Source organism: Rhinopithecus roxellana, chromosome 5 (assembly GCF_007565055.1).
Source record: "Rhinopithecus roxellana isolate Shanxi Qingling chromosome 5, ASM756505v1, whole genome shotgun sequence".
Lineage (NCBI taxonomy): Eukaryota > Metazoa > Chordata > Mammalia > Primates > Cercopithecidae > Rhinopithecus > Rhinopithecus roxellana.
In genome coordinates this window covers 90,133,640-90,146,160 of record NC_044553.1, presented here as the reverse complement: position 1 = coordinate 90,146,160, position 12,521 = coordinate 90,133,640, and the positions used below count along the sequence as shown (strand labels likewise).

General features: G+C 38.2%; 1 protein-coding gene across 2 annotated transcripts in view; it reads right to left on the bottom strand.

Annotated features, from left to right (window-relative positions):
- KCNH5 (potassium voltage-gated channel subfamily H member 5) overlaps positions 1 to 12,521 on the bottom strand; it is a 362,650-nt gene that overhangs the window by 255,789 nt on the left and 94,340 nt on the right. For both annotated transcript variants that reach the window (XM_030930684.1, XM_030930685.1), the window contains exon 7: positions 11,505 to 11,931. In XM_030930684.1, the coding sequence (XP_030786544.1) occupies positions 11,505 to 11,931 (427 nt within the window). The remainder of the gene's footprint in view (positions 1 to 11,504; positions 11,932 to 12,521) is intronic.

The window sequence follows — 12,521 nt, the reverse complement described above, 5'->3', positions numbered from 1 at the left end:
AAAAAAAACCAGAAGAAAGAAGAAAGAAGAAGAAGAGGAAGATGAAGAGGAGGAAGAGGAAGAGGAGGAAGAAGAAGGAGGAGGAGGAGGAGCAGGAGGAGGAAGGACAAACAACTGGAAGGGAAAAAAAATCAAGCTACAGCACAAATCTATGTACAAATCCTGGGCCACTTCACTGAATGCTAGAATCATACATGTAACTGCCCACAGGACACAACAAAGGACCACACATCACTAACTTCAGAGCAGTTGCTTGCCCCGAAAGCCTTAAATCCTGACTCTCTTTCTCTCAAACCCTCATGTTTTGCTGGTCTTACCATATGTCCAGAATCTAACCAGTTCTAACCACCACCATCATCATCTCTCACCTTGATCTGTCTGTCTTCTTCTATTTTTGACCCTGTGCAGTCTATTTTCCACACAGCAGCCGCATTGGTATTTGTAAGACATAAGACAAATCAAGCCAGTCTGGTCTGAAACCCTCAAAGGTCTTCCCATCTGGCTCAGAGTAAGGGCTACTATCCTGTCCTACAAGGCCCTGAGTGGTTTGCACCCTTGGCTGCCCCTAGCCCACCTTCCTAAGGGGAGAGTCAGGAGTGTCAAGGAATGCACATCTGCAACACTCTTCTTTTTCACAGAAGTAAAAGGAAGGCCATCTGCTGCAATGAAGATGAGTGGTCATAGGTTTGGGAAAGGTAAAGAATGTGTGAGAGTTGTACAGTAATCGTTGCTCAGCAAAATGTTAGAGGAAGAAGATTTGTAAGACCGCTAACCATTCATTTTAGGGGCAGCTGTACACAGGGCTGTCTAGTTGACTCCAGCTAGTTCTCAGCAACCCTGAAACAGAAAAAGAGACAAATAGATCCAGATGGGCAGCAAAAGGGCAGAGGATGAAGGAATTTGGAGTGTCAGTGTGTGCCTGGGGAGGAGGGTCTGCTGTTCTCTAGCTAGGTTTTCATAAGGGAAAGAAGTGGGGGAAACAGACCTATGAAGGGACCCTTTGGACCTTTTCTAAGGAAACCAACAGGAAAACCCAACAACCCAGTCTAAGAAAAGTTCCCGAGGTCTATGATTCCCATACCGAAGTCTCATCAGAAGAGTCAACACCAGACCTCCCTCCCTTGCTGTTGCCTAACTAGGGGCATGAATTTAAATGTCTTTCCCTTACAGGACACTGTAAATGAGTAATGGTCTCAAATTAGACCTTCACAGATTAAGATTTGTGGGGGGTTGTTAAAAATAAGTTCAACTTTAAAGGAGTTAGAGTCTAAAAAGGGTAGCTACAGAGCTAGCTTCAAAGGGAATTTTTAAAGCCTCCAGTATTTCCTGAGAGTCAACTTGAATATAATTTTCACCCCATAAAGATCACCTTACCTACACACTCAGCCTAAAGCCACCACCATGTGCCTGGTACCTCACCTCCCAGGGAAGGCTAACTCAGTTGTCACAACATACGAAAATATTAAATAAGTAGGTAAGAAGAAGTCACTTAGGAGCTGGCTCAGAAATTACTCCAAATAAAATCCCCTCTCTGACCATATCAAAGAAATTCTTAAATCCATGCCTAAAGGCCTTTGGTATGACATTTATTTTAATAAGTTCTAAATATATTCATCTATGAATTTGTGAGTCTTTCGGCCTGTGGAAAAAAAAATTAAGTATTACATATTAAGCAAAATTAAAATCAGATGTCAATAGATGGATATCACATATGTGAGAATCATCCACATCCCCACTGCCTGTTCTACAGCAGAGTATCACTTCACCTACCAGGCGACAGTGTGTCCTGAAAAATATTTTCTTATAGGAATTAACATTACATTCATTGGAAAGTCACCAAATAAGTAAATAAAATTCTCTTCTGACTAAAATGTCTGTTCTAAGAAAGTTCAATTTCATAAAAACTTCTAAGTCAATGTTATCTTTCGTTTTATAACACAAAAGAGAAATTCCATGTATAGGTCATGCATCTAATAATCTAACAAGTATATTTTGTTGAACTTGAAATTTGATTTGGAAAAAAATATTGGCTGTGAAAAATACTGTATTAGCATAATCTACTGCCATGAATTTAGTGGCTAATAATACATTATTTTCCTTCATATAGAGGAAAAAAATGGTTTGGACCCCACCAGTTCCCCATGTGGCTGTCTCCCCTCAACTAGCCAATGAAACAAGTCAGAGAAAGTCACTGATGACCTCCTAAGGCCACCCAGATCGCTCCTGACTAGCTCTCCCAGTGGTCCTGTTGTTCTCCCTTCCTTCTTAAAGCTCTCTCATCTTTTGTTAGCAACAGACTCTCCTTCCAGAGCCATGCTTCCATTCTACCTGCCTGGGTTCTCTTCTCAGCCCCTCTGTGGCTCTCCTTCTTCAGAGTCTACCCTTGGCCAGCTTTATGCTGACTGCACCCTACACTTCCTTGACATGATTACTTTCTATACATTGTTATTCCCTAAGAGACCTCTCTGTGCCTCATAGCTCTGGAAACTAGAACCACATTTCTAACCGCCTAATGAACATTTCCATCAGAATAACCTGCAGGAAAAAGAACCACTTTCCTCCAGTAATAATTGCACCTTCTTTTCTATTTTAGAAAAAAAGCTTCATCATACATTCAGCCGAATTTGCCAGAAATCTACAAGTGCTTTTGAACTCATCCTTCTAAAATATCCCACACCTTCATTCATTCACCCATAAAAACTTTTTAAAAAGTTTCAAGAAGCTTGGCCGGGCACGATGGCTCATGCCTGTAATCTCAGCACTTTGGGAGGACAAGGTGCATGGATCACCTGAGGTCAGGAGTTCGAGACCAGCCTGACCAACATGGTGAAACCCCCATCTCTACTAAAATTACAAAATTAACCAGGCGTAGTGGTGCACGCCTATAACCCCAGCTACTCGGTAGGCTGAGGCAGGAGAATCGCTTGAACCTGGGAGGCAGAGTTTGCAGTGAGCTGAGATCGCGCCATTGCACTACAGTCTGGGCAACAAGAGCAAAATTCTGTCTCAAAAAAAAAAAAAGTTTCAGGAAGCTTACATACAATCTCTTCTGGGGTATCACAAATGACTCTGCAAAGTAGAGGCTATTATCTCCATTTTACAAATGATGGTTTATAAAACTCATATAAATTCTTGTAAGCTATGATGCAAAACATTGAACCTAGAGTCATTTGTCTGACTTCAAAGTCCACGATCTTTTCACAAACCATGAAACCACAGACCATGTGCCAAATCTGATCTGCCACCTGCTTAAAGTTGTATTGGAACATAACCACACTCATCTGTTTATGTATTGTTTATGGCTGTTTTAGCACTACAAAAGCAGAGGTGAGTAGTTTGCAACAGAGCCATATGGCTCACAAAGCCTAAGATAGTTACTGTCTGCCCAGTTACAGGAAAAAAAAAAAAAAAGTTTGCCAACTCTAAATCTATACCATCCTCCATGTATCTACCACCTCAGTTTATGTCTTCTTGAATTGCTACAACAGTCTCCTAACTTTGGCCTCTCTGCCAGTAGCCTTTATCTCCTCCAATTTATTGTCCACAATAAAGAATCAATTTTTTCTTATTTATCCCACAACCTTTAGGATAAAAGACAAACTTCTTGTGAAGTTATGGAAAGCTTTTTGACATCTTGGTTCTTTTATTTCTTTCTATTCACATCTACTTTCCACTCAAGTCAAAGTGAAATGCATGGAGTTCCCCAAAAGGGCCAAGCTATTTGATTCCTATATTTTTACATATACTATGTTCTCTATACCTGGAAAGTACCTAAGTCCTGCCTCATTTACCTACTTATTTTGTATTCTGAGCTCAAGAGTCACTTTCTCCTAGAAGTCTTCCTGGGCTCCCTCAGGCTGAACTAGGCAAACATTTTTATTCATTCCTTAATTCATTCAACATGTGTTCAGTGGGCTCAACTATCAAGTAGGAGATAATGCTTTGTGCTAAATATACAATGATGAACAGGACAAAGGCAGATCATGTTCTCACAAGTCCAACTTCTTTATTCCCTCTTAGTTCACAGTATAAAAAGAGACGAGATGAGGATGAAGGCAGAGATGGACACTGAGATGGGGATGGAGAGAGTAAAGGAGAGACAGATGGATCAGTGATTTTCTCGTTTGACTCTCTTACCATATTAAAAGGCTGTTGAGGGCTCAAAAGTATCTAGTGCTTCTTGAATACCAATGTATACTAGAACACCTGGCACAAGGCTGAATGAATTAAATAATTTTTGAGTGATACAAGGACAGAAGAAATGAAGATCCTTGCAAAGAATGCAGGCTAGTTAATAGCCTATCAAGAAAATGTCCTGTTATTTTCTGGGGAAAGTCAACCTTTACAGAATTTGAGATGCTTTGTGAAAATGTGACTAGGCATGAAAAGAAAGATGCCTATAACCCTGAACTTGGGGCTCCATAAAATGTTTTTTCTCATGGGAACCTCAGCTCATTAAAGAAAAGAAAAGAAAAAAGACAAAGTCTTCTTTACAAGCTATGGTAAAGCAGACACAAAGAATTGACCCAGTTTCCAAAATAAACATTAGGCTTAAAGCTCTCCCCATCTGGCTAAAACTGAAGCCAGAAATGAAAATCAGCATGTACACACTGCATTTTCTACCTAAACCGCAATAACAAGGCCAATAAAAACTTTAACATGTAACTTAATATTATACCTGAAATGCCTGAAGTCGCATATTAAGATTTGTAGAATAATTTTTTTCTAATATTAGGAAAGGGCAACAACCCACTTTTAAGGCTGTCTGGATATCCATCTAGGTCGAGTACCTCTCCAAGTCCAAGTCCCACTGAGTATGGTGTGCAGTCTCTTCCTGGGCCCTGATCCTTTGCCTTGAGACACATGCCTTTCAGTCTTCCCAGCTGCCTAATTTCTATATGGAAAAACACTTCTCTTTCCAAAAGCGCATTTTCTTTTCTCCATAATATTTATTCCTTGACAACTTTTCCTCTTAATCTTTACAGAACATTTTCTATAGAAAATACATCTTACTCTCCATAAAGCAATGTACACACTATATGTAAAAAGCCCTAACATCTTTGTGACTCTACTTTGTTTCTATCTTAACCTCATCTCCAATAAGCAGCTCCATGCCATGGACAGGGGCATAACTTCACCAATAGAATCTTAGAAGTATAGAATGTTAGCCCTGAAAGGGACCTTAAAAGTCATTGACTTCAACTTTGGCATTTCACAATTGAAAAAAATAAATAAATAAAACTCAGAGAGATGTAAAGACTTCCCAGGGTTACACAGGCCTTTGCTCCCAACTTACTGCATATTCTCCCAATCTCTGGATCTTAGCATCTTCTATTTATTTCCTTTTCCTGTGGGGAGAGGTCAGGGCAATGCCCATAATTTCAGCTTGACTTTTATCTGAATTCCACAAAGGATGCTGAAGAAGCTCATCAACATGAGAATATGATGTGTGGCATCGGTCTCCTCTGCATGGTGCTGATTGACCAGTGTACAACTAAATGCTTCCCAGTTGCACTTAACTGCCTACATGAAGATTTGGATTTCTTGTCATATGCATCCCACTGGCAGATGGTCTTGCTATACTTTTAAATGTGCTAAACCATTTGCCTGCTGCATTACAGATCATACTAGTCAATTACAGAAAGTTTTTAGACTGTTGACGTGATTACCAATTACATCTTATATGAAAATTGCAGATTAACATCGTTATGACAGAGCTTCCTGTCTACCCAATTAAACTCCAGCAATTTTTATCTTTAAAATTTTTAGTTTGGTTTGTTTTGCTTTCTAAGACTCAGTTTGCATTGCATCACAGCAGGACAAATTCTCATTGACACATACTGCATGGGCCAGCCTGTCTCAATTTACCAAAGCAGACAATAGAAAAAGTAGAAAAATGCTTTTAGAGCAAATGAATACCCAAATTCCAATCTCATAGCCCTTTGACATATGCTGAATATACATTTAATAATGTATTTAATAGTGTACTAAGACGTATATATGGAGAGAGAAAAAATTTATGGTTGAACTTATTTAAGGCAAAGAGTTATTCAAAACATATTTTTATTTTATGTGCTTCTTTCTTTTATAAAATTATAATGAAATATGCAAATGTAGAGTTCCTTATAATGGCTGGATTAAACTAAAATACAGTTTATGTGATAATTTAGTAATAAAGAAGGAACTAAGTAACTGCTTTCTTGATAAATCTTTGGAAGAGAATTTATAAAAACATATTAAGACAAGAGTATAATCCTATTAGAAAAATTCCATCATCGCATTCCTTTGTTTTATAGTCATCAAAACAAATCATCCGTGTACTATGGTGCCTTCTGAATAGCAGCAAATTTAGACAGTGTGCCTAATCCTTAGAAAATCTAATATTATTAGGGGCTCAATAATAAGATTATGTAAATAAAATGGATTAGAAAACATTTCATGAAGGCATCATTAAGTATTTACCAAGCAAATTAGCAAAGAGATTACTTACATCTTGATCTAAATACACATACACACACACACATGTACGTACATACATACTATTTTCCACAAGTGCTGCAGAACTAAACTGCAAAAATATTCTCTCACAAAAGCCCTTTGGTAGTGAATTTTGTGAATGTCAGCAGAGTAGCTGGATTCATTCATGAATGGACAGATACAGAGGAATGGGGAGGACGTGACTACCCTGGGGAGTAATGGCTGCTACCAGAGCAGCGGAGGTCACTCAAGGCAGATAGAGCATGAAAAAATTGAGAGAAAACAAACTTAAGGTAACGAATGCATGATGGTAGATGTATATAGAGAAGCATCAGGCAACCCTCCCAATTCAGAAATCTGAACAGAAAGATTTCCCATGTTGGGCAAATGTAGGATTTAAGTCTAAGAAATTCCTGGGTAGCAGGTAGGAAAAGTATGCTGGGATCCTGCTGACATAGGAGAGATCTGGAAGGAATCTCAGTTGAGTGGGATTAGGGGAAGGCCAATACTATTTTTTGAAGATCTGTCTGATATATCAACAAGGAAAACTTTTGAGACTGTATTCCTAGACAGAGTCCACATCCAACTTAGCATTAGGGTAGCAAATCCTAGGAAAGGAAAGGCCATTGAAAAGAGGGCTCATAAGGACCTAGGAATTGGGATTGTTGCCATACTCATACTTCTAAATTTTGTTGAAAGGCATATAAATTTTGGATGACTTTCTCTAGAAAAAGAGTGTATCATCTGCAAGTAGTGATTATCTTTCTCAACAGAATATAGGCAGTTGGTGTCGCCATCAATCTTTTGATAAAACATTTTTCTGTTTTTGAGTTATAAGGTTACAAGTGGTGCTTCTCAGACTGCCACACAGATTGACTAGGATCCTGGCACAAGTGAAAAAAATGGACTTTCCATTTTCTAGCTCCCTCTTCCCTATCCCTCCTTCCCCACCACACACACACACACACACACACACACACCGCTAAATCCCTGACCAGCACATATTGGTTTCCAAGAACAAAGATGGTTTGTTTTCATTTGTTTGTTTTCCTTGATGTTCTTGTAGGAAAAAATGATACTATATTTACAAAGAGCTACAATATCCAAATTTGGTTGACATTTTATGCATGTGGGTCTAATGAATTTTGGAATTGTGCAAAGGTACTATAACACTTCATGAATCTAGACAGCTTTTTATAATCTTCGCAGGTTGTTTCAAAGGAAATATCCCACGAAATTACCAATGACCCAAGGACTAAATTTAAAGGTATCTCCCTGGAATACTCTGGCTATAGAAACTGGACTTAATCAGAAGCATAAAAGGAAAACCTAAGTCAAAAGGCAAGAAGATATCAGAAATTGGTATACAAACAGAAAACTGCTACTCAGGTATTCAAAGAATATAATAGAAACTCAGAGAAGAAAACAACCAACTTTAAAACTAGGTTATCTCTAAATCAAAACAGGAACTTCAGAAAAGGAAGCGACGAGGAGAAACAGAAATTTAGATCTAGCAAGTATAATTGGCCATTCATGAAGGAGAGAAGGAATAGAACCAACCCTGAACCAAATAAAGCTTCGGAAACCCAACTGAATATACATGAAAATTTATACCGTAGGTAGATTCAGAAGGTAGATGGTAAGAAGCAGTGAGAGAACAGTTGGTTGGAGCTTCTGGTGACTTGCTTCTTAGAACTTATATTGATAGGCCTATGAGACACACGGTTACCAACTCAGCTAAAGGAATGACCACACCCTCAAAGGAAGTCAATGCAGGTGAGCTTACCAGGCCTTTCACAAGGAATGGGGGTCAAAGCTCTAACACCCTGCATTTTGCTGGTATGTACTTCATCAGAGACCTAACTGGGATGGATTCAAGGACGGAAGATCTTCATCATGACAATCAGGGACATCTTCAATTTCATTCATTCATATGAAAAATTAAGATTAAGCACAAAACTCTTAAGAATTGTTTAGATATTGGGGATATAAGAAACAGACAAAGGCCTAGCTCTCATGAAGCTTACATTCTGAAGGAAAAGAAAAACCGAGTACACGTGGTTTCAGATCTTGGTAGGGACAATGAAGGGAAAGGTTAAAGAGTAGAGACTACAGGTTGGCATCGGGGTGTTTTTTAATAGTAGAGTAGCACTGGAAGGAATTTCTATAGAGGTGATTCCATGGAGAGCCACATGAATTCAGGGCATAGGTCAGGAAAGGAGTGTTATAAGCAGTGGGAAAGCAAGTACAAAGACTCTGAGACAGGCCTACAGGGAAAATGAGATGGTGAGCATGGATTTAGGAGGATAAGCAAATGCAGAATGGTTGAAAGTGAAGTGAGTGAGGTAGACAGGGTCATATCAGGAAGGCGTTCAAAGATGAGCTAGGGAATCTGGACTTTAATTCATACACACTGGAGGGATCTGAGCAGAAGAATGGTGTGATGTGATTTGCTTTTAAAGGGGCTGCTCAGGCTTTGGGGTAGAGATTGTAGGGCAAGCATAAGAAAAGTAGGAAGATATAGGAGGTTATTTCAAAAGTTCAGGCCAGAGATGATGGTGACTTGGTCTTGGGTGGTAATCTATGGAAGGAGAGAGAAATAATCAAATGTATTTTGGAGATAAACCCAACAAGCCTTGTTATTAATACATGTAACAGAAAAACAGAGAAATCTAGGATGATTTCCAACGTCAAGGTCTCAGAAACAAAGTAAATACTTGTGTCCTTTGACTCTACATAGATTTTATTTTCCTACGGTTCTCTTATGAAAAATATAACTATGCTAGTACATCCACTCTGTAAAAAGGTTTGGCAATTTCTTTAAAAATTGAACATACACTTATCACATGTTCCAGTAATTACATTCCTGGGCACTTATCCCAGAGAACTAAGAACTAATGTCCATATTAAAAACCTATACACAAATGTTCACAGCAGTTCTGTTGTTTGTTTGTGTTTTGTTTTGTTTTTTTATTTTCAGTTCTGGAGTACATGTGCAGGATGTGCAGGTTTGTTACATGGGTAAATGTGTGCCATGGTGGTTTGCTGCACATATCAACCCATCATCTAGGTATTAACATAGCAGCTTTATTTGTAACAGCCAAAAACTGGAAACAAATACAATGTCCTTCAATAGATGGTGAGTTAAACAGTACTACATCCTAACCATAAATTACTACTCAGCAATAAAAAAGAACAAATTAATTATTGATACACTCAACTTAGATGGATCTCAGGGGCATTATGCTGAGTGGAGAAAGCCCATTTCAAAAGGTTACATTTTACATAATTCAATTTATATAACACACTCAAAATCACAAAATTATAAAGATGGAGAGCAGATTAGTAGTTTTCAGGGAATAGGGATAGTTGGGGGAAATGGGTAGATTACCTATGAGAGGGAGCTTTGTGGTAAAGGAACGGTTCTGTATCTTGATTGCAGTTGTAATTAAAGAAACCTGCACATGTGATAAAACAATATAGAACCATACACATACATTATATCAATGGCAATTTTGATACTGAGCTATAGTTATATAAGATGTAATTATTGGAGGAAACTAGGTGAAGGTAACAAAGGCCCTCTCCACACTATTTTTGCAAACTTCCAATGAATCTATAATTACTTCAAACAAAAAGGTTTTTTTAAAAATCTATGCTCAAGTATAAGGCAAAATGTATTGTATAAATATTAAAAGTAGTATAGCGCTAAATACAGCATCTGACAAAATGTTGTCTTCTGAATTTAAAAAGTACATTTTTGCCCATACACCTTACCACTTTGGATATGTAGGTATCAGTTTAATTAATCATCAGGATCTCTCCCTGTGTATAAGGACATTTTCTGGCTGAAAGCCTCTGGAGCAAACAGCACTTGGAATTCTCACTCTCTTTCTAACTGCAAGCTCTAGCAAATAAAGTCTGCGTGTTCTTATTCCTATACCTGTACAAGGGTGTATTGGACAAACAGAGGCTGAACAACTGCCAACACTGATGCTCCAATAGCTTTCAGACATTCTAAACGATGAAAACTACCTGCTTAGACCCAAGACATTAACCTTTCATAGTCCAGCCAACGTCCCTGGACTCCAAGAACTTTTACCATCAATGTCAAAATCTAAGCCTCTGTAGCATGGAATCTCAGAAAAGACAGCTTAGACACACATACACAAAAACCAATGACCATGATCCGAAGGCTTAAGAGGCGCTAATAATGCTAATCACACCTTCAGTACAATCTTAAGGTTAGTTTAGGGACCAGAACTAGGTGTGGATAAGTCATCTAAGTCAACTTGAAGGCATGAATGATGGTGAAGTCTCCCTCAAGATCTTCAAAAGCAACTTCTTTGGTATGTATTTCCTTTAGGTTCTGGTCTTCTGATGCCATCCAGTCGCAGTCTGAGTGCAAAGGACATGGTCTTTGTCCCTTTAGGGGGCATTCCATTTCCAAGAACTTGGTACTCAGGTATACATGTTAAATCCTAGACACTTCTCACTGCTGAATGGACTTATATTCAGCAATCCTTTCATTCCCTCCAACAGGCATATATTCAACCTACAGTGGCTGTAATGAAGACTAGGTTAATAAACCCTTTCTCCTAGTCTTAATTGTAAAAACCCATATAACAGTGTATGCTAAGTTCAACTTTAATTTAGGAATTCAGTATTAACTAGGATATTTATAAACAATATATTTCACATTGGATCCTATCTTTTTTGGGAATGTAACACATTACCAACAAAATCTATGGAATGTACCAAATGCCACCTGTCTGGATGCTGGTCCTGGTTCCTTCAAGAGAGCTCTGTTGGGTACACACATTAATATGTTTTTCACACATTAACAGGTTCTGAAGAGTAAAATATATTATTTTGCATTTCTATTTTCTAAGGTAGATAAAAAATGCAAATAAGATGGATTAAATACCTTTCTGAAGATAAAGTAGTTCATTTTAATCCTATCTGAGATTGTAGCCAGGAAAACTGCCAATAATAATAATTTTTAACGAAAACATTAAAATACTTACAGCCAACCATCATCATAGCCACTGAAAACATCTTCTCCACATCTGTGGTAGGAGCTATGTTTCCAAATCCTATGGTTGTAAGGCTTGTCATGGTAAAGTAGAGAGAGGACACGTACAGCGAATCCTTGCTGGGTCCTCCTTCCCATATCCCGGCACTGGTATTGTAGCGGTATGGAGTCCCAATGCTCAAGGCCAGCTGGTAGAGCCAACTGTCTATTTGGATGGTGTTAGTGACTTCGTCAATGACCTCGTAGTCTCCGATGCTATACCATATGCAGGCCAGCCAGTGGGCCACCAGTCCAAACACACACACCAGAAGCACGAGGACTGCTGCTCCATATTCTAGATAATGGTCCAGTTTCCTAGCCACACGGCCCAGTCGTAAGAGACGCACCACTTTTAAAGAACTGAAGAGACTGCTGATTCCCTGGATTAAAAAAAAAAAAAAATGACACCGCATTTTCAGAAAAAAAAAAAAAAAAAAAAAAAGCTGGGGAAACAACATAACGACTCACCTTCATAAATTTAACCATCAATTTATATATTAAGAACATACATATACTATAGGTCTGATTTTAAGAAAACAAAAAAAGTCAAAATGATAAACTGGAAAAAAATAGATTTCTTCCTACCCAGAAATTCATATTTGTGAATTATTAGATAAAACAGCTTTTCATTAGCTAAGACACTCCCAATTTATTTTCATAAGTAGAATATAAATGGTACAGAGAGAAACTAAAGATGAAAAATGCTCAAATGCATTATAATCAGAGTATACAAATAGGGGTGTTGAATTCAGAACGTTTATTTCCTTTTCCTATAAAACTTTCCCTCAACTCTAAAAGGTTTCTTTTCATTTCTTATTTTATGATAGCTCCAAATAGCAGAACTCTGAAAAAGGAAGCACAGTCTTACAGGCAATCAAACAGGAAATTCTTGGGTACATATGGGGAAAACGAGCAAATATCATTGTTGGCCCCACTACCTCCTGCCATAATCATAAGAATCACTACATTC